At 38.3% G+C, this 25,442-nt stretch overlaps 3 protein-coding genes across 8 annotated transcripts; 1 reads left to right on the plus strand and 2 right to left on the minus strand.

Moving 5' to 3' along the window:
* Positions 1-674: 674 nt before the first annotated feature.
* Positions 675-7,965, minus strand: LOC105702242 (RNA polymerase-associated protein LEO1). Of its 5 annotated transcripts, none has more exons than XM_012429651.2 (6): positions 7,763-7,965; positions 5,962-6,336; positions 5,188-5,850; positions 3,655-4,899; positions 3,029-3,583; positions 675-2,384 (listed from the first exon to the last, which is right to left on the minus strand). In XM_012429651.2, exons 1-6 carry the CDS (start codon positions 7,833-7,835, stop codon positions 1,996-1,998), a joined length of 3,300 nt encoding a protein of 1,099 aa, XP_012285074.1. In that variant the 5' UTR covers positions 7,836-7,965; the 3' UTR covers positions 675-1,995. The 5 variants fall into 5 exon arrangements, with proteins under 5 accessions (XP_012285074.1, XP_012285073.1, XP_012285071.1 ...); XM_012429650.2 differs by having other exon boundaries at positions 677-2,384; positions 3,029-3,133; positions 3,224-3,583; positions 3,655-5,850; XM_012429648.2 differs by having other exon boundaries at positions 677-1,861; positions 2,011-2,384; positions 3,655-5,850.
* A 466-nt stretch (positions 7,966-8,431) lies between these two features.
* On the minus strand, positions 8,432-11,149 carry LOC105702232. The gene is made up of 4 exons (XM_012429633.1): positions 11,011-11,149; positions 10,616-10,711; positions 9,479-10,002; positions 8,432-9,368 (listed from the first exon to the last, which is right to left on the minus strand). The coding sequence occupies exons 1-4, from the start codon at positions 11,051-11,053 to the stop codon at positions 8,751-8,753; spliced, it is 1,281 nt and encodes a 426-aa protein (XP_012285056.1). The 5' UTR covers positions 11,054-11,149; the 3' UTR covers positions 8,432-8,750.
* Positions 11,150-14,352: 3,203 nt separating this feature from the next.
* Positions 14,353-25,173, plus strand: LOC105702241 (bifunctional 3'-phosphoadenosine 5'-phosphosulfate synthase). 2 transcript variants are annotated; one of them, XM_012429646.1, is made up of 7 exons: positions 14,353-15,266; positions 18,774-19,243; positions 19,516-19,834; positions 20,820-21,326; positions 22,667-22,873; positions 23,919-24,201; positions 24,914-25,173. In XM_012429646.1, the coding sequence occupies exons 1-7, from the start codon at positions 15,225-15,227 to the stop codon at positions 25,021-25,023; spliced, it is 1,938 nt and encodes a 645-aa protein (XP_012285069.1). In that variant the 5' UTR covers positions 14,353-15,224; the 3' UTR covers positions 25,024-25,173. The 2 variants fall into 2 exon arrangements, with proteins under 2 accessions (XP_012285069.1, XP_012285068.1); XM_012429645.2 differs by lacking the exon at positions 14,353-15,266 and adding an exon at positions 16,992-17,379.
* Positions 25,174-25,442: the final 269 nt, after the last annotated feature.

Below are 25,442 nucleotides of genomic sequence, written 5' to 3' on the forward strand. Positions count from 1 at the left end.
GTTTGGAGAAAAGTTTTATAAATATTTTGACGTTTTGATATATATAGAATGGCTCTTTCATATCATCATATGCGATGGTCGGTAATAGAAAGAAGGTTCCCATCCATCCTCTTTATTCTCTTTTTAATTGGGATATGCGTTTTCCCCATTTGATTAGCAGTTCATATATATAGGTTTATGCGTACTTCTGCAGACAATGGGCATTTCTTTTCTCGGATCACTCATCTGGCCCACGAAATGTCTGGTTTGGATTAATATTTACATGACTGGTGTGCGCTAGAGTGCGCTAAAAAGTAACAAAAATCTATTTTCAGACTGTTTTCACGCCGGCCTACATTGCGAGTGTTCTTGCGAATAATACCAGCCTCCTGTTCCAAGTCCCCTAAATTCATTTCGAGCTTGTGTAGACAAAAGTCCAGTACGAGACAGCCTTAAGGTTATATGAAAGGGTCATTCTATACCTATAAAACGTCAAAATATTTATAAAACTTTTATCCATACTCAGTGCACCGAATTATCTGAAACATTAACACATGATTATGGAGGCCCTAAGGAAGAACGCGATGCTCGTGACATTTCATTTTTCACAAAGAAATGTGATCTTGATTCTAGTCTAGGCTGAACATAAAAAATCCCTTTTTTGAAAAATAAAATTTCATAACTTTCGCGTTCTTTGTAAGGCCTTCATAATCACGTGTTGATGTTTCAAATTATTCGGTGCCCCCAGTATGAGGAAAAGTTTTATAAATATTTTGACATTCTTATGTACGACTCTTTCATATGCATCGGTATTAGTAATCATATCACCTTAATAAACACGTGTTGATGTTTCACATGATGCACCCAGTATGAGGAAAATTTGTATAAATATTTTGACATTTTTATATATAACCCTTTCGTATCACCTTAATGAAACAGAAATATAGATCACCCAGGCATCGGTATTACTAAATTTTTCAATATCAAGTATAATTTCAGCGCACTGTTCATTTATTTTTCATCACAGTTCGTTACAATCGTCGAGTGTTCCACTTAAACGAAGCCAACCACGTTTAGTTAGGTCGTAACAAGCGATTGCAATCGGTAGCTACTATCTAAAGTATAGTTAAAATGAAAAAGTGACAATGTCCAACACACGCCGAAACTCGGCAGTGCTGTAGTCCATTAACTTTGTAAAGTCATTTGCACTTCGGCACATCAGAGTCAGCATTGATTAGTCCAGTTAAAGTGATATGAAAGGGTCAGGTGACATGAAATGTCATTCTATAAATGAGTTTCATGTCTTTCATTAGGACCTCCACAATCACGTGTTAAAATGCCAAATTATTTGGTGTACTCAGTTAGAGAAACGTTATATAAATATTTTGACGTTTTATGTACATGGAATACACCTTTCATATCACCTTAAAACTTAATTCCTTGATCTCAGGACGTGAAGTGCGTTAAAATGCAGGAAACTACGTACAAGTACAAGTACAAGAATTATTTCAAATTATGTACAGAGAAGTTGAAGCAACTTTGCATTTGTTTAAATGTTTAGCTAAAAGATGATGGCGTCATGAGTTATGGCATTGGTCCACTCGGAGTTTCAGATATTTCGAAATCCTTCAAGATCCTTTGAGATCCTTCGAAATCCCGTTCGCAGAATGTGAAAAGGATATGAACTTCGAATTTTACAGGTTCCTCCTTTGTTCAGATGTTTAACTAAAACAAATGGCGTCATGAATTATGGCGTTCGTCCACTCGGATGGCCAAGGGAGTTTCAGATCCTTCGAAATCCTTTGAGATCCTTCGAGATCTTGTTCAAACAATGTAAAAAGGATATGAATTGCGATTTTTCCTCCTTTGTTTAGATGTTCAGCTAAAACAAGATGGCGTAATGAGACATGGCGTTGGTTCACTCGGATGGCCGAAAGAGTTTCAAATCCTTTGAGACCCTTTGAGATCCTTCGAGATCTCTTTCGCAGAATGTAAAAAGGATATGAACGTCGAATTTTATAGGTTTCTCACAGGTCGGCTAATCGCCGCGAAGAACTGAAGAAGCTTCTTGTTCATTCGTTCTCCAGATTTCCTCTGAGACTCCTCCACTATTAAGGGCCACAACTCGCCATATATGTATGCAAGGTTGCTCTTTTCTTCGAAGGAAAGGGTTCCTTTACGGAGTTCCTCGATTATTAAAGGAACCATCAGCAACATTCGCCCCTCGTCGTAGGGTTGTTGTCCTTGTAATGGAGTCGAAAGTGATCTTGAAGACCAGAGAGCCAGTAATAGTGGGCTCGTTGTTTGAGAAAATGGTAAAAATGATGGCATTAATGGCATAGACACCAATGGGAGCAACCTAGGAGTTGCCATTGTTGCTGTCTCCGGAAAAACTGGTGCACAACCTGAAAATATGTTTTAGTCACCTTAAGATGACGTGATCTTCAAATCAGTCGATACGAATAAAACACTTTTTTATAAAATTCATCATTCAACATTCATCATTTTGAAGTTTTGAAATTGAGGAATAAAAATGAAACGTTATTAATATGAATTATTTTCTATCTTGCGCCTATTATTATTCATCGTTTAAAAAAAAGAAAATTCAACGTTGTAAATATCAATTATTTTCTATCTTGCGACCATTATTATTCATCGTTTAAAGGATGAAAATTCAACGTTATAAATATCAATTTTTTTCTATCTTGCGAACATTATCATTCATCGTTTAAAGGATGACTCATCCATCATTTTGAAATTTTGAAATTAAGGAATGATCATTAAACGTTATTAATATCAATTATTTTCTATCTTGCGACTATTATCATTCATCGTTTAAAAGAAAGAAAATTCAACGATATAAATATAAATTATTTTCTATCTTGCGAACATTATCATTCGTCGTTTAAAAGAAAGAAAATTAAACGTTACAAATATCAATTATTTTCTGCCTTGCGCCTATTATCATTCATCGTTTAAAAGAAAAAAAATTGAATGTTATAAATATCAATTATTTTCTATCTTGCGACCATTATCATTCATCGTTTACCTGGATTTGTTGCAGTGTCCGGTGAACATTTATTCGCAGTCAAAATTGTTCCTTCTGAAGCTAATTTTTCAGACTTCGTGTCCTTACTTGGAGGCGTTAGTAATCCTTGAAGTAATATGCGTAATTGTGCAGAAAGTTCCTCGAGAATTGTCCGTGTGCTTTGACTTCCGGGGTCAGTATTGAAAATATTTTTACCCTGCCTCTCCTCGTTTGGGAAATTTGAAGAAATTGGAGGCGCAACCATAATGGCGTCCTCAGGTTTTTCCGGCAGATCGGAGATAATCGCTCCCCGAGATTCGATTTTCGGCGCTAGGATTATCGTTTTCTTAATAATTTTCAACAGTATACTAGTTTTGTTAGGAAAACCCTCAACGTTCAATTTCGGAGTCCCTGTCGCCGATTTCGTCGAATTTCCGGAAGCGTTCTCTTCCGTGGGAAGCGGAACCAGCTTCACTTCCGGTTTCTGTTCTGCGGCGTCTGAAGACTCTTTAGAGGAGGTGAAGGGAACTTCCGGTGCGGCTTTCTGGGAAGAATCGGGTTCCGAATTCGTTTTTCCTGCAAAATAACAGATTTACTCCATAACAATACCTGCATAATGGTAAATATAGTTTATATTATTTTCTCACCTGTCTCTTCTTCAGCCTTATTTTCCTTGGGGAGAAGTTTCCCATCTAAAGTCGTAGCGTTTCTTGGCTGATCGTTTTCCACCTTCTTCTTTTTCACCGTTTCCCTGCTTTTCTCGCTGTCTTCTTTACGCGAGTTTTTCTTGCTTTCTCCATCGTTTCTCTGCCTATCCGGAATTTTGGGCTCGCCGCCATTTTCGGTCCATTTCTCGCCTCTTAAATGTCCCGCGTCGCTGTCGTCCTTTTTCAAGTCGTTTGGCTCTTCCTCGTCACTTTGTTGCTCGGATGACTCTTCCGGGACTTCTTCGTCTCCTCCACCTGCGCCCATATATTCCTGGCCGTCGTCTTCATGAGACATTTCGGAGTCTTCGGTGGATTCCGATCCTCTCGAAGCATCTTCATCCGATTTCCCCGGATCCTCCATTGTTACCGAAGAATTGGAATTGCTTGCATCTTCGACTGTCGTTTTTAAATCTTTCTTTGGATTTTCACTCGGGGGCTGTTTTTCGCTCTTCTGATGTTCTGGGTATTTCCCGACACCAGAAGCATCTTCATTTTCTGGTTCTTCGTCTTCTTCTCTCAAATCTTCCGGCTTTGTTGAACCGGAGCCAACTTCACTCCCAACTGTTGTACTCCAGTTGCTCGATCCCTTATTTTGGGGCAATTCATTAGTTTCCGGGTATTCCTTGCCATTAGATACAGGCTCTGCATCTTCTTCTCCTAAATCTTCAGGATCTGTCAACCCGGAGCCAACTTCACTCTCTGTTGAATTTGAATGTTCGGTCTCATCCTCGTAATCAGGAACTTCGTTTTCTGGGTATTCTGCATCTGGATCTTCTGGCTTCTCAACTTCTCCTTCCACAGCTTCAGATTTTGCTGATGAGTCAGTGTCAACTTCATTTCCCACTTTCGTACTTGAATTTTTCTTTTCATCCTCTAGATGAGAATCTTCTTCATTTTCTGGGTACTCCGCTGTATTCTTGTCATCCGAATTTTCTGGCTCTTCATCTTCAGATTTTGTTGATGAATCGGTGTCAACTTCATTTCCCATTTTTGTACTTGAATTTTTCGCTTCATCCTCTAAATGAGAATCTTCATTTTCTGGGTATTCTATCGTATTTGCGTTATCCGAGTTTTCTGGCTCTTCAACTTCCCCTTCTACATCTTCAGATTTTGCTGATGAGTCAGTGTCAACTTCATTTCCCACTTTCGCACTTGAATTTTTCTTTTCATCCTCTAAATGAGAATCTTCTTCATTTTCTGGGTATTCCGCTGTATTCTTGTCATCTGAATTTTCTGGCTCTTCATCTTCAGATTTTGTTGATGAATCAGTGTCAACTTCATTTACCACTTTCGTGTCTGAATTTTTCATTTCATCCTCTAAATGAGAATCTTCTTCATATTCTGGGTATTCCGCTGTATTCTTGTCATCTGAATTTTCTGGCTCTTCATCTTCAGAGTTTGTTGATGAATCAGTGTCAACTTCATTTCCCACTTTCGTACTTGAATTTTTCTTTTCATCCTCTAAATGAGAATCTTCTTCATTTTCTGGGTACTCCGCTGTATTCTTGTCATCCGAATTTTCTGGCTCTTCATCTCCTTCTTCCACATCTTCAGATTTTGTTGATGAATCAGTATCGACTTCATTTCCCACTGCCGTGTTCGAATTCTCTGTTTCATCCTCGTCATATGAAGGTTCTTCATCGTCTGAGTATTCAGCTGTGTTCGGATCTTCCGGATCTTTCGCCTCATCTTCTTCCCCCAAATCTTCAGACTTTTTCAACAACTCGGAACCAACTTCACTTCCAATTGTTCCATTTGAATTTTCTGTTCCATCATAATCAGATGGTTCGTCGATTTCCGGGTATTCCGTGTCCTTATCAACATCCGCGTCTCCAGGTTCTTCCTCGTCTCCTCCTATCCCTGTTCTTGACGAATCGGTGAAATTTTCATTTTCAAATTTCCTATCCGAGTTCTTCAAATCGTCATTCTGCGATGGTCCAAAATTTTCCGTCTCTTCCTCTTGGTTTCCTGTTTCTTTTTTACCCGGATTTCTCACCTGATCGATTAGCACCAATGAGTCGGCGTCGTTCTTTGATCCTCTTTTTTCCCTAGAAGTTGATATCAACTCGATGCGTTTTTCTTCATCCTCTGGTCGACTCAAGTCGGAAGATCTATCGGAAAAAGTGTATTCGGGGCCTGAAAGAAAATCCATATTTATCTTCATTTTCATTTTAAAGTCGAATTTAAATGATTAATTATGNAAAAAATTTGTGTGGCAGCGAAAGGGTTAACCAAATTGGGACGTACCTGCTGATCTCTCGAATAACTTTCCCTGCACGCCAGGTTTTTTAATTACGAGATGTTTCTCGTTTGTAGTCGTATAAGGAGCTGCGTCTATTGATTCACGCCAGCCCAAAGAATGAAGGCGTTTGAGGAGCCCATTGTTTCTTCTTAACTCGATGTCTAATCTCTTTTTTGAGTCCTGCAAGAGTTGCTTAGCTTTTTCCGACTTCTCGGGACTATTTTCTGATATGTCTCTTTCTTCCAGAGCCAAATCCAACTCGCGATTAATTTCGCGGCCAAACTTGTCGATCGTAATGGCCGCGTTCCAAATGGCTTTTCCAATTTCGTTAGTGGCCCGATTCTTATCCTCGATATTCAAATCGTCGCTCGCGTCATCACCTAAAAACAAAATTAATTACCATACACACGTTACAAAGCGGAAATAAATAACTAACATAGAGATTAATCATTTATGTTAGCGTTATCGAAGAACCGGTTACGATTGATAACTAAATGTTTCCATTATCCTCAAGAAGGGTACTTTTTCCTAAATGATTATTAAATTTATTAATTGCTACCAACTGCTATTTATCGTCACGATTTCATATCCACGGTTTTACATTAATTTAGGAAAGATTGGTTAATTTTTTACTGCTGAAATTATATTCTGTCTCGCAAAATGGCATCGTGGAGAGTTTGTTAATAGTTTTAAAAGGACGTTCATAAACAATGGTTGAAGCTATTAATTGCAACAAACTGCTAATGTTTACGGTCGCAATTTCAAATCCATGGCATTCATTAATTTAGAAACAATTGGTTAATTTTTTACTGCTGAAATTAAATTCTGTCTCGCAAAATGGCATCGTGGAGAGTTCATCATAGTTTTAAAAGGACGTTCATAAATAATAGTTGAATCCATTAATTGTAACGAACTGCTAATGTTTACAGTTTAAAATCCATGGCATTCGCTTCTGGAAATAGTTGGTTAATTTTTTTCTGCTGAATTTAACCTATACCGTGCAAGATGGCGTCATGAACACCTCCTTAGAATAGTTCGTGAGTGATATACCGGAAGTCGTAAAGTATGGCATAGAATGGCTAATCAGTGACAAAGTAACTTTTACTCGAAACACATGATAATGCTGAATAATAATTTCCTTCGAAATCGCGACGGTCGAAGAAAAAGTTGTCACTTGCAAAAGTAAAGCGATATTGAGATATTCCTCAGTGAACTTTAATCCCTATTTAAACAGCTCAACACTACAGGCAGTCCATAATTAACAATTACCCATGTCACTCTTTCAATACCATGTTTCAACAATATCATTATACTCTTTTGATAAGGACCATTTAATGTACAATTTAAATGAAAATTATTTAAAACTGTTTAATTTCTGTCCATTGTGCAGGACGTCATGATTGTCACCCCTCTTGTTTATCTCGTAGGATTTTAATCGAGTGATCAATTATGGAACACTCATTACGAAAGGAATATTAACCCTTTGACTACTAAGAGCGCCTAAAGGCGCCCGACGTTTGGTCCAATATTGCCTGCACGGTCAGAGGAATTTCGCCCATACGTCGAAATGGCTTCGTGTACAAAGTGTCAAGGCGATATGAAATGGTCATTCTATATAAATAAAACATAAAAGTATTGATGATACTTTTCTCAACGTGTTTCACTTCACCTTAACCCTTTGGCTACTAAGAGCGCCTAGAGGCGCCCGACATTTGGTCCAATATTGCCTGCACGGTCAGAGGAATTTCGCCCATATGTCGAAATGGCTCCGTGTTCAAAGGGTTAACAAGGAAGGGAAAAACATACCTTTATACCTTCGAGGATGAGCATAGATTCCAGACGAAGTAATAAGCAGGAAAATTACACTCCTGGTGTACATGTCGGTTCTAATCACTACACACTATCAAGTACACACTGACTAGGAATGACACTTGCTCTGTTTTTCTGGGCCTTATTCGCTCGAAATTCGTGTTCGACGACAAATCATGACGAGAGGGGATCGAAACCGTCGTCGAGGCTCCTCTGACGATTTTTTTTTTTTTTTTTTCTTATCCTCGACAACGTTATGTCCAAAATCACGACGTTTATTGAAATTGTCGTGTCCACCTTATCAAACTCGTGTCTAGAATTTATTACTACCTCCTATATGTACCTACCAAGCACCCTATGTTACGGTTACATAACACTGAAATAACATAATATATAACGATTGTTATTCAAAAGATACATTAATATTATTTAACGTCGAATTATTACCGTTCGGTGACATTGTTACAAATTTATAAGCATTTCATGTTATCAATATGTTATGCATACGTTACAGTATTTGTTTTATAACAGGGTTATATCGCTGCGGAGGAAATAGTGATACAAATCTTACTTATATGTTATATGTATGTTAGATTACATGTCACAAACGTTATGTTATATTATTGTTACGTAACCGTGTTTGGTGGGCATTATGCCATATAAAAAAGTCTTTGCTAATTGTTTCTTTCTTCATTTCTTTATCTTCATCTTCTTCGAATTTTCTCTCCTTATGATATCACATCGAAACTCTGCTATGAAAACTACGTAACTTTTTAAATAACCTATGAACAATAACGTATTATAAATATAGAGGACTCTAATGACTCAACCACGGAATCGAAAATATTTATTATAATCTTTATGACAATCTTGTATAATTATTAAAAAAGATTTTCATCCTTCCGCTCAAGTGGCGGTCTGTCGGATGAAATTGCGGCGAAATTTGAAATTTGGCGGAAAATTTGAATTTTGTTAACAGATCGAATTAAGTTCGACCTAACTTCCGCTCTAGTGCCGGCCTATCGGATGAAACTGGTACAAAACCAGATTGCAAATTTGGGTCGTTAACAATAGAATGATAGCCATAATCTAAATAATTGTACGGAGATTCGTGATCCGAGGGAAACGAGCCGGTTGATTCGATCCTCCTTGAATCGAATTCATCGTTCGATTTGAAATTTGGCGGGAAGCTCGGCGGAAAGTTTGGCGTTAAGTTTGGCGTTAAGTATGGCGTTAAGTTTGGCGTCAAGTTTGGCGTTAAGTTTGGCGTAAAGTTTGGCGGATATTGGTATTCCGGATTGAGGAAGATAGGTCGAGATATTGGCCTCGTTAAGTCGTAATGATCTATCGGCTGCGGACTTCCACCGTAATACCCTAAAAAAGGTGGTTTTTCCGTTTGATTGGTACTTCCGGTGCTATTTGCAACTTCACTCGGTAATGTCGCATTTCCTGGATCGACCAATTCTTCCGGCAGTGTTGAAAATGTTGTTGAAAATGGACGCGAAGTTGTGGAACCTCTTCCGGTCGTGACAGCCGATTGTTTTTTGCGATCGCTACTGACGGTCCGCTTTTTTTCCCCTACCTTTGTTGTCTGTCTTTCTGGCTGAATATGTAAATCATTTGATATAACGACAAAATTGTAAGGTTAATTTAGTTATTAGTTTACTCTAGAAATTAGATTTGTAATAAAGTAGGTAAATAAATGGTTCTCACCAAGACTCTGGACTTTTCGTCCTCTTCGTATTCGGGATCATCGTCGTCGCTCTCAGCCGTTTCCGATAATTTTTTCTTTTTCGGTTTTTCAGTTCTCTCGACGTCAGTAACTCCGGTAGTTTCAATTTCAATAGATTCCTCGTCATTTTGACACGGGAATTGATGTTTTTGAGTTTCGGTCTCTGGTTTTTCAACAGTTGGAGTTATCAGATACACAAAGGGCAATCCTGATCCAGAGCTCAAATAATGATAAGGGTTAGAATTGGACTGCTGATAAAGGTCCACAACTGCGGGGATGCCCAGAGAGTTTAGATTTAGAGCTAATGAGAATTTCGGAAATGAAGAAATTCCAGATGAAGCTGCTTTTGATAGTCCACCAATTCCCACACCAGCCAAAAAAGACATATTTCCGAGAATTCTTGACTTTCTTCTCGAAACTGTTTCTTCTGTCCCATTTTTTATTATCTCCATATTCGATTTCTTCCCCAAGTTCCATTCCTTCATCCGGGGAATTGTTGATTGCACTGAAAAAAATATTTATAACGTGTAAATATATTCAGTTTGTCAAGTATTGAGATTGCGGAGCAAACTATTTAATGATATATTAAATAACATAGTATTTGATTAAATAAAACGCACGGATGGTACATTAAAATTTATTAATATACCCTGCTCAGGAAAAAGTTGCAGCATCCAGAAATTAAAATTGCGCATATCTGATAAGAAAGATAATTGCAAGTATATTTTAATCAATATTGAACTCTTTATATTATCCTAAATAATATATGTTAGGCTCTGATTTACATGATTTTTATTCTTGGATGTTGCGGATTTGTTGATATTTTATTAAATAGCAAAGTATTTAATAAAATAAAACGCCCGGATGGTACATTAAAATTTATTAATATACCCTGCTCAAGAAAAAGTTGCAGCATCCAGAAATTAAAATTGCGCATGTCTGATAAGCAAGGTAATTACAAGTATATTTTAATTCAACATTAAACTCTTTATATTATCCTAAATAATATATGTTTGACTATGATTTACACGATTTTTATTCTTGGATGTTGCGGATTTATTAGCAGGCAGTGAATTAAAAATAATGTAAAAATTTGTTAACGACTTATTCAATAATACCTCTATTTTGCAATATTGGGAATAAATCCTTCTCACCATCTTTGGGAAGGATATTTGCGGTCTCCGAAAAGGAATCTCCTTTAAGAGATTTTGACCCTGTAACAAAATTTCTCCTTTAACAATAAGCTTTGATATCCAAAATTATGGCAATTTTACTGGGAATCGCAAATAACGATATATAACCACAGGAAATAAATCTGGAATTCAAAAGGCTTCGCAAAAGAACATTTCTCTCTGTTCATTAACGCGTACCACAATTTGAAATGTTACAAAAAAATTAAATAACTCGCCAATAATTGCGGCAAACGAAAATTGTAAAAGTACAATGTTAAGTGTTACTAAAATCGTCGAATGGAAGTTTAGAAGGTAAATTTATTTTTTAAATTTTTATTTACCTTGGAGTAGAGTAAGTACCAGTAAAAAGAATTGTAGGGACATCTTCACTTGTTCGCGTGAAATGTGAAACTGAGAGGATTTCAACAACTACTCGTTACATGAAATACATTTTTAAAATGCGGGTTCCGTATGCCCTCATCCTTAGGGAAAGTAAACTTGGTAATTAAACCTACGATTGTTAAAACCATATACACCAAAGCCGAAGCATTTCGAAAGTAAAATGTTGACACAGACCGCAAACTATAAAAAATATCTTATCATTTTATTACAATGAACGAGAAGACATTAAGTACCATAAACCTACAGTCGATTGTATGAATAAAGTGAGTATCTTCGTTTAAAAATAATATGCTAAAAACTTATCATATTAAAAAACAGAGTTGTAGAATCTTAGAAGAGAATCTTGAGTTTCCTGGAATTTCAATTAATTATAATAATGTTCAGAGAAATTTTCATGCGGTTCAACATTCAGAGATGATTCCAGTATATTTCTAAATAACGTAATCAATTTATTAAACACATATGGGACTTTGAAAAGACATTCTGGAGAAAAGTCATTCAAAGTCATCGAAAAGCCACCAAACGAAATGTCCGATAATAGTCGTGAAGTCAAAAATGTATTTTTATAATGTTCATAAGTTAAAAAGTATAATTTCTATATATGTTTATAAATTATTGAAGCTAAATATGTCATTGCGATTTACAACAGACATTTCAAATATCTTCGAATGAAATCTACAAGGAATCTTAAAAAATCTGTCGCTTGAGATATTTGGCAAAGGTTACAAAGAAATATTTAGAAATTATTCTATGCTACTAGGTTACAAAGAAATATTTAGAAATTATTCTATGCTACTAAGGAATAAGCCTTATGTCTAGGACAACTTTATCTATAAACCGAGGTGTAAACAGTTTAATCCTAAGCAAACATTACAAGGAGCAGTCCTTTCATTCTTATGATAAGTAGAATCTTTATAAGATTATCAGTGAGGACGAAAATCCAAGATGGCGCCACATCTGCATCGCCATAAATAATGCTTCCAATTCTGATTAAGGAAATATAGAGTTTAAGATTTCTGTAACATTAAGTATATCCTTTTCAAGAGACTTTACTTTCTATGAACAGCATTTATTTAAAAAGAAATGGTTTTTATCAGTATTCAAGCATTTTTTATTAACTCTATGTATCAGTGGGTACAACAGTTACGGAGTTGCTTCAATCGTTGGATATCCCTCGATTTCTACATTACCGACGACTTTGGAGGTAGACAACTTCACATCAGTAGGAAAACATTAAGACATCCAATTCAGTACATGAACTCGACAATCGATGTCGCTACCATGATCAAATAAGGATCATGAACTTATGTCAATCGAAAATCCATTACAAATGAGGGGATTAATTAAGACCGCATCAAAACAAGCATAACTCACATCGATAAAAAATCGTAACAAACTCATACATCACCATCGAATGATTTCCAATGCAACACATGATTTATATGTGATTAGAAGTGAGTAATAAATACTGGAGACTATTAAAAGCAGCTTTTACATAGAAAAACTGCATACTCACGGGACAATTGTTAAAAAACCAGACAATCTGATAGCCGTCCAAAATTCTAGAAAAGTGTGTAGAATCTCTTTGAAAAATTTACATAAAATTCTGTAATAATAATACCTCTTGCAATTTAACTATCTAACTAGTTCCCTGACCTGGCTTAATTTTCGACAGACTTTTCTCTAGGAGGAAACTGGCATTGAATTTAAAATAAAAAATTCCCCTTTCTCGTGTTCGCCAACAAAGTTGGTCGCCGTGAAATCTCGTCAAGGTTTCCAGATTATCCGGAAGGTCCGTTTCTTGTGTCGGATTTTGATTTGACGGTCACTAGGAACTCCAGAGGAACCCTGGCTCTTCGTGGAATGAGTCATTGATCATTGAACGGCATTGTTATCCTAGATAAGCGCGTTCTGGTTCTTGTAGGCTTCCCGAGGATCTCGGAAAAACCGAGCACCTTCTCCTTGGCCTTCTTTTGGGTTCTTTTGTACTTTTAACAATTAGACTAGTGGTTCCTAAACGTTTCTTTGCTTCCTTATGTCACAGTCTTATGTCTATTTCCGGCTGTTACTGTTCTACTACCATAATAAAAATTATTATTCTTCCCTTTTCTTATTACCTCGAAATCTTAATGAATATTAATAAATACGAATGTATCTTTCTGAAACACAGACAAGGCATAAAAACCGATATTTCAGATCTTGGATCTATTAAGACTTGTCCAGAATAGTTCCCTTGTCTTGAAAAGTGGGCCTAATAAATCTTTCTTCACGCAATTATATCTAAATACACTCTCCCCGAAAATAAGATGGTAGTTTATTCTACAATACGTACATGCAACATACAAAGTCAACTGCATTTGCATTTAAACTGATAATCATCCGCCTAGAGTGAATCTCAGGTTCTCCAAAATGGCGGCGACGACGCCAAGATACCATTTTACACAGCAATATACGCATAAAACATACCAAGTGAACTGCATTCGCATTTAAACTGTCAATCATCCGCTCTAGAGTGAATCTCAAGTTCTCCAAAATGGCAGCAATACATGCACAAAACAAAATACAATATACAAAGTCAACTGCATTTGCATTTAAACTGTTAATCATCCGCCTAAAGTGAATCTCAAGTTCTCCAAAATGGCAGCAACACATGCACAAAACAAAATACAATAGACAAAGTCAACTGCATTTGCATTTAAACTGTCAATCATCCGCCTAGAGTGATTCTCAGGTTCTCCAAAATGGCAGCAATACATGCACAAAACAAAATACAATATACAAAGTCAATTGCATTTGCATTTAAACTGTCAATTATCCGCCTAGAGTGAATCTCAGGTTCTCCACAATGGCAGCATTACATGCACAAAACAAAATACAATATACAAAGTCAACTGCATTTGCATTTAAACTGTCAATTATCCGCCTAGAGTGAATCTCAGGTTCTCCAAAATGGCGGCGGCGACGCCAAGCCGCGAAGCCACGTGAAGGCGTCCGAAAAAGATGTCCTGGAAATATTCTCCCCCCCATTGTCGACACACCCGAAACCTTGGTACTTTTTCTTGCAGTTTTTCTTAGGAGAACGTTTAAATCACGGCCAAACTGCAAAAACTAGCACCGTGCGCTTCCTCTATCCTTTTCTCTTTCTCGGGTTCGGCCTCCCCTCCGAGACGAGACGCCTTCTCTTGGACGACAACGTCACCTCGAAACGACGACATCGTCGCCGACGACGCCGACGATATAACGACGAGTCGTAGTCGTCGCGACGCCAGTTCGCCGTCGGAGAACCGCGTCCCGATAGGCTGATCGGAGATCGGTCCACTTTTAATCGAAGTTCGCTATCTTGGAGAACAATTGACTCGGAATGATAAGAAAAGTCGGGACTCTAAAGAGAAGCGGGAATTTTTAAAAAAGAGAAACTAATGAAGCACGGATAAAAAACAGATATTGTGGTTGTGGATTTGGTTGGAACCGAGGTGAAAAGTAGCCAATATAAGGGGATTTTCGGTGGAACCTGGAGAAAAGAGAGGTTAGGAGAAGATAAGAGAGAAGGCATTGTTGGAAGATTTGAAGCAAGGAGTTGGCACCGAGGAAAGATTTGTGAAGATCCTTTTACGCGAAATAAAGCGAAAGTGGAGGTTACATTCGAGTTCGGATTACGCAACGCTGAGAGAAACAACCGTGGTAGGGAGATACAAGATACAAGATACAAGACAACGGATAGAAATTACGGTGCAAAGGGAAGCTACAACTCGGAAAAAAGAAGAAAAGAAACGCAAGATAGAGGAAGAAGCTACGGCTAAAACAATAGCAAAGGCACGGGACGGAAGGATCAAGGAAAGGCAACGAAACCACAAAGCAAAGATAGAATACCAAGAGAATATCACAATTCAAGAGAATACCACAGATCAACAAATATCAAGATCGAGGAGAAAGATTGCAGGTCTGGGAAATCATACCATATCGTTCGTATTGTGAAATATCAAAGACACGCTAACAACAAACAAAGTACAACACAACACACATCGTGATCGTATTTAATAACTGCAGCGAACAAATAAAGGCAAAGTACCAATAGTGAAGCAAGATCGGGAAAAGATCGGGAAGAGAAGAGAGACAACGAAGCAACAAATAGATTCGCGACAAGTGCAGCAAGATGAGTCTTTGCGAAGTTAGACCAACAACCCAGATGAATGGAGTAAGTTGTTCTTCGGGATGAGTCGAAGGGTATCATTCACTCAGGAAATCATGGATTTTAACCCTAGAACTACCGGTGAATTTTTTTTTTATAGTATGGACCATCTGAAACCAATCATTCTTACTGGTCTTGGTACTTCTTACGTTTAATGCCGGAAATCACGTGGAAATTAACTGGAAATCGCTGAAAATCACCGAAACAACGTCAGAATTTCAAGGCCGAACGTCGCTTGTTACCAAATCACATTGTTGTTTATCATATGAAATCAAAGGCAACACATTGTCGTTCATCATACGAAATCAAAGACATCACATTGTTGTTTATCATATGAAATCAAAGGCATCACATTGTCATTCATCATACGAAATCAAAGACATCACATTGTCGTTTATCATATGAAATCGAAGGCATCACGTGTTGTTTATCATATGAAATCAAAGGCATCACGTGTTGTTTATCATATGAAATCAAAGCCATCACATTGTTGTTTATCATATGAAATGAAAGGCAATTGGTTCTCAAGGAAGAAATTCCTTTTCACTGATTTCCGAGCGTATACCAGCTCTTTTCATGTCTCTCCTACCGATTCACATTGTTATTTATCATATGAAATCAAAGACATCACGTTGCCGTTCATCATACGAAATCAAAGACATCGCATTGTTGTTTATTATATCAAATCAAAGGCATCACGTGTTGTTTATCATATGAAATCAAAGACATCACGTTGCCGTTCATCATACGAAATCAAAGACATCACATTGTTGTTTATCACACGAAATCAAAGACATCGCGTGTTGTTTATCATATGAAATCACAGAAATCACTTTGTTGTTTATCATATGAAATGAAAGGCAATCGGTTCTCAAAGAAGAAAATCGGTTTCACTGATTTCCAAGTGAATAGCCTCTCGAGATGAGCAGACTGGGCCAGTTCTGGACAAGTTTGGGACTCATATCCTCTCTGGCTTCGCGTTTGGCCACTCCGATGTCGATGAAAGCCACTTTCTTTCGACTTTCACCGTTGACTTGCCATCGGTCGGGTCCAGGCGCGGATAAAGGCGCGCCGAGCTCGCGCCTTTATCGACGCGAGTCGCAATTAGTAAACAACGCCGCACGTTTTACTTGAAACGGAAAATTCAATTCTTTTTTTGGTGCACGGTCGTTGTTTCGCAGTTTTCCGAGTCTCTCGTGTAAGCCATGGGCATCTTCGTCACTCCCACCTCGACGAGTGCCACACAAGAGGTATTGTATCTTATAAAGAGCACCAAAACGCTCGAACGCTCGAAAAAATGTGATTTTCATTAATAATGAGCAAATCTTGCATTTGACTCGTCCCTTTCTCAAAAATCATTAAACCGTGTATTACATGTACACCCAGAAATCGTTTTAACGCGTTTCTGAAGGACTTTATAACGCCACGTGGTTTTGAGGTCACACATTTGTTAAATCTTATTTGATTTCTGCGGCAAAACTTAATGTGGCACCTCGTTGTACTCCTCCTTTGTAACCAAGAAATGTTTATAAATCCTATGTTTCTAAACATATAGTTTATTCCAGAGAGTTCATATTTTCAATATTTTTTTCTTGGATTGAATATAAAATTGAGGTACAGAGGATTTCATTCTGGTCACCTTATTTATTTCATTTCTTCTTATTATCGATTTATGAAAATTAATTGCTTTTGGAGTGTCCATATTTGGTAATTTCATCTTTTACCAGTTTTTACTTGGCTTGAAAAAGAATTGGAGTTACAGAGGATGTCGGTTTTTTACCTCATGTTATTCAGCTCCTTTTTATTATTGATTTACGAAAACTGCTTCTTCTTTCGCGCATTTTTACGAGAGAAAAGCTTACTTCAGAGGATTCGTGCAGTCGCAATGTCGCCGATAAGCGCATTATCAGCATTTGAAGTGGAACGCGTCCAAAGGACGTATTTAAATCAGTGAAATATCGTTTACGTCGGGTATAAATGCCCGGAAACAATTTCTGCCGCGATAAAGATTCAGATTTTTGTTCCATGCTTCTGGTTCTCCTATCGCAAATCGATGTTTGGCCGAGTGGTAAAAAGTTTCCTCGTTGGATATACTGTGATAACTGAATTATGTCCCGCGGTAAGATCAAATACCAGTGCACTGAGCAATACATTGCGGTTACATAACGATGTGGTATTAAATTGCAGACGCGAGAGGAAGGAAAGTCAGAAAGGTCCACCGCGTGCCAAGGTATAATGGCGGTGACGTTCTAAAACCTCGTAACCCGTTTTCTGAACCATGCAAAGAGAAAAAGAGTTTAATTCATTCAGCAAGAACCGAATTTCAATCCCTACATCAAACTCATCTGCCTCGATCCAATGAAGTATTCTGGTTAAATCGCTTCCTTAATTTTAGAAAATGGCCAATGGACCAAATAGTTTAGTTAAACGTTTCAAATTACATTAGTGTATATAGCGAGTATATAGCAAGTATATAGCGAGATCCACTAGAACATTTGTTGGATCGAAAATTATTCCCCAAGTTCACAGCTCGACTGATCACAGCGTTTCTTTACTCAAAACAGGATTACAGGAGGAAGGGAACGTCGTGCCCCAAACTCATATCCATAAAAATATGTATCTTGCCGATAATATGCGGACGAATCATAAAAGAAGCGAAAATGACTCCGTCGATTGTCAAGAAACGCGGTGGCGTCTCAAACAAGAACACGACTCGCCCGATTACCGCGTTTCTTTACTCGAAACAGAGATACAGGAGAAAGGAAACGTCCCGTCCCAAACCCATATCCCTAAAAATATGAATCTTACCAATAATATGCGGACCAAACATAAAAGAAGCGAAAAAGACTCCGTTGATTTTCAAGAAACGCGGTGGCGTCTCAAACAAGAACACGACTCGCCCGATTACCGCGTTTCTTTACTCAAAACAGGGATACAGGAGTAAGGGAACGTCATGTCCCAAACCCATATCCATAAAAATATGAATCTTACCAATAATATGCGGACCAAACGTAAAAGAAGCGAAAATGACCCCGTCCATCCTCAAGAAACGCAGTAGCGTCTCAAACAAGAACACGACTCGCCCGATTACCGCGTTTCTTTACTCAAAACAGGGATACAGGAGAAAGGAAACATCCCATCCCGAACCCATATCCCTAAAAATATGAATCTTGCCAATAATATGCGGACCAAACGTAAAAGAAGCGAAAAAGACTCCGTTGATTTTCAAGAAACGCGGTGGCGTCTCAAACAAGTACACAGCTCGCCCGATCACCGCGTTTCTTTACTCAAAACAGAGATGCAGGAGAAAGGAAACGTCCCAAACCCATATCCCTAAAAATATGAATCTTACCAATAATATGCGGACCAAACATAAAAGAAGCGAAAAAGACTCCGTTGATTTTCAAGAAACGCGGTGGCGTCTCAAACAAGTTCACAGCTCGCCCGATCACCGCGTCTCTTTACTCGAAACGGGGATTTAACTTTCATCTAACAATGCAAATGAAATTGCAGGTCTGCGGGATAAAGGAGAACGGAAACGTCGTGTCCCAAGCACATAGGGTATCCAGACACAAAAGGAGCGAAGCATTTGGATCGACAAAAGGATTCCGAGGTTGCACGGTCTGGCTGACGGGATTATCAGGAGCCGGAAAGACGTCCATCTCTTTCCGCGTGGAGGAAGCTCTGATAACGAGGGGCATCCCAGCCTACGGCCTGGACGGAGACAACGTCCGGACTGGTCTGAACCGTAATTTGGGATTCGGGAAAGAAGATCGCGAAGAAAATGTCCGTAGGGTTGCTGAGGTGGCGAAACTCTTCGCTGATAGTGGCTTGATAGCGCTCTGCAGTTTCGTGTCCCCTTTCGAGGCCGACAGGAAAATGGCCAGAAGGATTCACGAAGAGGCCGGGTTGCCCTTCTTCGAGGTCTTCGTCGACGCTCCTCTCGACGTCTGCGAGGCGAGGGACGTCAAGGGCCTATACAGGTATTTTAATAAATTTAATTGTCGATAACAGTTTCCTTTAAAATCTTATAAATTAACCCCTAACAGCTGACATACTTTTTCGGCATCACGACACGTGGTCTCAGAGATCATCTCAATTTCCCAACAATAAAATGGAAACAATACCTGATCCCCCTAGTAGCTTAGAATAATTTCTAAATATTTCTTTGTTATCTTTGCTAAGTATCTCAAGCGACAGAGTCACTTTTCATGATATCTCTTTATTATTACCTGTTTAATTTTCATCTTTGCAGACGAGCTAGGCAAGGATCCATCAAAGGATTCACAGGCATCGACCAAGTTTACGAAAGACCAAGTCGAGCGGATCTCGTCCTGGAAACTCAGGGTTGCACCGTGGAGAAGTCCACCAGCACTCTTCTGGAGTTCCTGGAGAGAAATGATGTTTTACCATCGGCGATAAATGGAAAATCTCCTTGTCTCCAGACTCCTCAGACGAGGGACATTCCGATAAAGGAACTGTTCGTCGCCCCAGCTCGTCTTCCATCCGTCAAAGCCGAAGCTGTCACCCTCGATCGACTAGAAATCGATCAACTCGACGTCCAATGGCTGCAGGTCGATAAATCACATATTCTATATAAAGTCAATAAAAAATAAAATAATTATTCATGGGTCTCCCAGAACGTATACAGAGATAAAAATCGATGGAAATTTGCACACATTTTTACATGTCTCACGACTAAAGTTTAGATGCAGATCGATAAATCACATCTATACAAAATCTATTAAAAATAAAATAATTATACATGCGTCTCCCAGAACGCGTATATAAATAAAAATTGGTGGTTTGCACACATCTTTACACACCTCACAACTGAAGTTTAGATGCAGGTCGATAAATCACATCTATACAAAGTCAATGAAAAATAAAATAATTATTCATGGGTCTCTCAGAACGCATACGAAAAAAAAAATTGACGGAAATTTGCACACATTTGTACACACTTCACAACTGATGTTTCGCATAGAAAAACGTAAAATGGAAGAATTACAAGTCAGAAAATCTACAGACACCTAACATGCATGTTTACCCTATTAGTAAATTTTTATTTCAATTGAACGTTATAATTGTCTTTAACTTAAGGTGAAGTGAAACCTTCCCTCAAGTAATTCGATCCGAATAATCCCCTTTTTTTAAAGAGTATTGAACCGAACAATGAAAAACGATGATAACAAGAGGTCTCGGAGTGAAAATTTAGTTGACCCGGAACTCCCAGATGGCGCAAGTGTCATTTAGGGGCTCAGGATCCCCAAATCCAGAGGAGGAGTTTTACCTCGATTTCTTTATAATTATTCTACAAAAACGACAGGTGGAGTACGCCATTTAGTACAATACCCAATTCGACACAGCTGTCGATATAAAAACGAACGTCGGGACCGTAGGTATTTTGAAAACTCTCCTTTACCGACGTCGATCAAGTTCCTCGACGTGTTTCACTTCACCTTAAGGACGTGCAACGTGGTATAATCTTGGAACTTACTATTGAAATGTCCTCAGACATGGAAATATGGCAAAACGGAATGTCTTTTAACATCGCAGGTCCTGTCCGAGGGATGGGCTTCCCCTTTAAGCGGCTTCATGAGAGAAGAAGAATACCTCCAGGTAGAACACTTTAACCGGATTTTGGAACCCGGTGGAAAACTGGAAGAAGTCAATCAATCGATACCAATCGTCCTGGCGGTGAAAAGCGAAGACGCAGATCGGCTTCGATCATCCCCTGCGATCTCGCTTACACATCGAGGAGAAGTTTTGGCCGTTTTGAGAAGGCCCGAATTTTATAGACATCGAAAAGAAGAGCGTTGCTGCAGACAATTCGGCACCAACAATCAGGGCCATCCTTATGTGCGTCTGATACATAAATCGGGCGATTGGCTGGTTGGAGGAGATTTAGAAGTCCTTGCAAGGATCAGGTGGAACGATGGCCTCGATCAATTCAGATTAACTCCTAACGAAATCAGAACCAGGTGCAGAGAAATTGGAGCTGATGCTGTCTTTGCTTTCCAACTCAGAAATCCCATCCATAATGGCCACGCACTTCTCATGCAGGTAAAATTCAGGCAAAATTCACATTTCCAGGTACTTGTCGTCTTTTCATCTCGAGCGCCATCTAGGAAAGTGGAAAAAAGAAAATAGAAAATAGAATGTATGTGTTGATGGTTATGAAAGTGAGGCTCTGAAGTAAATTAGTAGCAGAAGTAAGGACGAACGCGATGCGAAAATAGAAAATACATAGTATGTGTTGATGGTTATGAAAGTGACGCACTGAAGTGAAATAGTAGCAGAAGTAAGGAGAACGTATCGCCTTCTTCCTTACTTCCTTAATTCGGTGCACCCAGTTTGGAGAGAAGTTTTATAACTATTTTGACATTTAATGTATATAGAATGACCCTTTCATACCACCTAAAGGTGACGTGTAATGTCATTCTGTAAGTGAGTTTCAAGACTTTCATTAGAACCTACCTAATCACACGTTAAAATGTCAAATTATTCGGTGCACCCAGTTTGGGGAAATGTTTTATAAATATTTTGACGTTTCATGTATGTAGTGTGACCCTTTCATATCGTCTTAAGGTGACATGAAATGTCATTCTATGAATAAATTTCAAGACATTCCTAATCACACGTTAAAATGTCAAATTATTCGGTGCACCCAGGTTGGGGAAATGTTTTATAAATATTTTGACGTTTCATGTATATAGTATGACCCTTTCATATCGTCTTAAGGTGACATGAAATGTCATTCTATGAATAAATTTCAAGACATCCCTAATCACACGTTAAAATGTCAAATTATTCGGTGCACCCAGTTTGAGGAAAAGTTTCATAAATATTTTGACGTTTTATATATGTAGAACGACCCTTTCATATCGCCTTAACACCTTGCCGTATTTTGACGAGTCTGACTCGTGATAAAAATTTTCGGCCAAACATGACCATCACGAGTCAGATTCGTAATCTGAATTTCGGTTAAAAAAATTGTCCCGTGCTGCAATTATCTTTCCTCGGCATATCGGCCGACTGAACATTTTCACGGAACACTTGGGTTCGAATTTTATCGAGTTAATTAGTCCGACAAAGGGTTAAGGTGAAATGAAAGGGTCATTCTAAATACATAAAACCTGAAATTAGATTAACGTTACCAATAAGACTAACTTCTGATGTTCCGTTCAGGACATTACCAGATTTTACCGAGTTAATTAGTACGGCAAAGGGTTAAGGTGAAATGAAAGAGTCATTCTATATGATAGGGGGACCGGAAAGTAATGTCGTTTTCTCACATTAAATTCAATGCGCAGAAACGACATTACTTCCCGGTCCCCCTAATACATAAAACCTGAAATTAGATGAACGTTACCGAAAAAACTAACTTTTGATGTTCCGTTCAGGACACCAGGAGACGTCTTCTGGAAGAGCGAGGATACAGGAAACCCGTCTTATTGCTGCATCCTCTTGGTGGATGGACCAAAGATGACGATGTACCTCTAAGTGTCAGGATACGCCAACATCAGGCGGTTTTGGAGGAAGGACTTTTGCATCCTGACACTCTTTTGGCCATTTTCCCAAGCCCTATGATGTACGCCGGTCCTACGGAGGTCTGTAGTTCCCCCAAATCGTTCCATTGCACCTCCACGTCCTAAAACAATAGACACAATTAACAAAACCTTCCATACACCCTTGACTTCCGAAACGCTTACCTGCCGAACTTAATTAGCACACTTCCACATTTGTTTCCTTGAAGACGGTGAAATATTAAAAAAATGGAACTTCCTCCAGTCACGTACAATAATTTCAATTGCTCTTCAAGGCTACACGTTACTTGGTATTTTCCACGGATGAAAAATGTTACTATTACCCATTGAATCATATCATAGTTAACGGAAGTCTATAAATTAATTTTTATATCGCGAAGAAACGAACGTGTCCGGATGAAGCGATATTTCTGTTTATCAATCTTGTATTAACGTATTGTGTTTTATCGAATAAATAACCCGCACGGAAACATACATATTTCGGAAACATTTTTATATTATAGTTAACACAATATATCGTGGTTAACACATGTCTATAAATTAATTTTTATATCGCGAAGAAACGAACATGTTCGGATAAAGCGATATTTCTGTTTATCAATCTTGTATTAACGTATTGTGCTTTATCGAAGAAATAACCCGCACGGAAATATACATATTTCAGTAACATTTGTATATTATAATTAGCACAATATATCGTAGTCAACGCAAGTCTATAAATTAATTTTTATATCGCGAAGAAACGAACGTGTCCGGATGAAGCGATATTTCTGTTTATAAATCTTGTATTAACGTATTGTGCTTTATAGAACTATTAACCCACCCGAAAATACACATATTTTGAAAACATGTGTATATTATAGTTAACACAAGCCTGTAAATTAATTTTTATATTGCGAAGAAACGAACGTTTCCGGATAAACCGATGTTTCTCTTTATCAATCTTGTATTAACGTATTGTGTTTTATCGAAGAAATAACCCACACGGAAATATATATATTCTGAGAACATGTGTATATTTCCGGGAATATACTCTTAGATATGTTTCATTTATATGAGATATTCTTTGAGTATTATATTAAATATCATTTTTTATGGGGAATTTCAGGTACAGTGGCACGCCAGAGCTCGGATGGTGGCCGGAGCTAATTTCTATATAGTTGGTCGAGATCCTGCAGGAATCCCTCATCCAGGAATTGCTCCTTCTCCTGATGGGAACCTTTACGATCCCACCCATGGAGCTCGTCTTCTTCCACTTTCTCCAGGATTACAGGACCTCGAAATAGTGCCCTTCAGGGTCGCCGCTTACGACAAGAAGAACAAGAAGATGGCCTTCTTCAACCCCGAACGAGCGGAGGACTTCGATTTCATATCCGGCACGAGAATGCGCGGTGAGTCCAACCTATTTAATTAAGATGATATGAAAGGCGCTGAGAAATTTCATCCAGGTCGATAAATTAAAATTCATCTATACCCTTTTTGGTGGAACGTCATTTTGAATACTCAAGTGGGACCATAAGCTGAATCGGAAACGTGCACAGGCCACACGATATTGGTACTAATCCATGACAAGTAAATAAATTTTCTACGAAAAATGAAATTTCATGAATTTCAGAACCTACTAAAATTTGAAACGAATCGGTACACCCTATTCGGAGAATACTTTCCCCAACGATTTGACTTCTCAGATATATATAGGCTGACTCTTTCATATCACCTTAAGGGGATGTGAAAGTGGCATCCGAAAGCTCGATCGTTCATAAAACTTTTCTACGATCTGGATGTCTCAAATCGTTTCATACTTTAAAACGTAAATATTGAGACCCTAAAGTAGGTCCTGAAACTCGCAAAATTTCATTTTTTTATAAACTATTTCTAAAATACCTATAAACAAATTTGAAAAGAATTAAAATTTCATGAGTTTCAGGACCTTCCTTATAGTCTTCCTATTCACGTTGTAAAGTTTCAAACTATTCGGTAAACCGAGTTGGGAGAAAAGTTTTATAAACAAACCCTCTTCGACGCCACTTTCACATCACCTTAAATTAAATGAATAACTCCTCGGATTTCGCCATCAATTCTGATTGCAATTACACTTTGCAGGTCTTGCCAAATCTGGCAAAGAACCACCTGATGGCTTCATGGCGCCGAAAGCGTGGAAGATCCTGGCAGAGTATTACTGGAACATTGCCGAAGGACAACGGGAAGTCTGATGGATTTCCAATGAGAATTGACATTATCGATCTATCTAATATCGTAGTACCTCTCTATTTCACGACCTAGCAGCATAAACGGGAATAATTATGTCCAGGATTGCATAAAGACGTTCGAGTAACGTCCTAATAAATGTTCATATGCGATAAGAAGCCACGAATGTTCTCGTTCGCCATTTTGTTCGACAGTACTTTTAGTGCTCGTTTCAGGGTTAGGAACTCCTGCACAGTTTCATCAGGATTATATATATAAAATAAAAGCTGGTCAGTCAATTTGCCGAACATAAGACGCAATGTTCAATTTTCTATGACCTGTACGAAGTCTCGGAGTGAACATTTAGTTGACTCGGAAATCACAGATGGCGCAAGGGGTCCCTCTGCAGTCAATTAGGGCCTCGGAAACCACGAATCCAGAGGAT

This window comes from Orussus abietinus, unplaced genomic scaffold (genome assembly GCF_000612105.2).
Source record: "Orussus abietinus isolate OABI.00-Male unplaced genomic scaffold, Oabi_2.0 scaffold217, whole genome shotgun sequence".
Lineage (NCBI taxonomy): Eukaryota > Metazoa > Arthropoda > Insecta > Hymenoptera > Orussidae > Orussus > Orussus abietinus.

Bases quoted from the DNA above. Each gene is read 5' to 3' on its own strand.
- LOC105702242 (XM_012429647.2), bottom strand. From the start codon at position 7,835: ATGTACACCAGGAGTGTAATTTTCCTGCTTATTACTTCGTCTGGAATC. The intron at 6,337-7,762 runs GTATGTTTTTCC...TTTTGTTTTTAG, and splicing joins TCATCCTCGAAGGTATAAAG to GTGATGACGCGAGCGACGAT. The intron at 3,584-3,654 runs GTGAGAAAATAA...GTTATTTTGCAG, and splicing joins TAAGGCTGAAGAAGAGACAG to GAAAAACGAATTCGGAACCC.
- LOC105702232 (XM_012429633.1), bottom strand. From the start codon at position 11,053: ATGTCCCTACAATTCTTTTTACTGGTACTTACTCTACTCCAAG. The intron at 10,712-11,010 runs GTAAATAAAAAT...ATTTTGTTACAG, and splicing joins GGTACTTACTCTACTCCAAG to GGTCAAAATCTCTTAAAGGA. The intron at 10,003-10,615 runs GTATTATTGAAT...TATTTTTTTCAG, and splicing joins CCCAATATTGCAAAATAGAG to TGCAATCAACAATTCCCCGG.
- LOC105702241 (XM_012429645.2), top strand. From the start codon at position 17,314: ATGTTTGGCCGAGTGGTAAAAAGTTTCCTCGTTGGATATACTGTGATA. The intron at 19,835-20,819 runs GTCGATAAATCA...TTAACATCGCAG, and splicing joins TCGACGTCCAATGGCTGCAG to GTCCTGTCCGAGGGATGGGC. The intron at 24,202-24,913 runs GTGAGTCCAACC...TACACTTTGCAG, and splicing joins ATCCGGCACGAGAATGCGCG to GTCTTGCCAAATCTGGCAAA.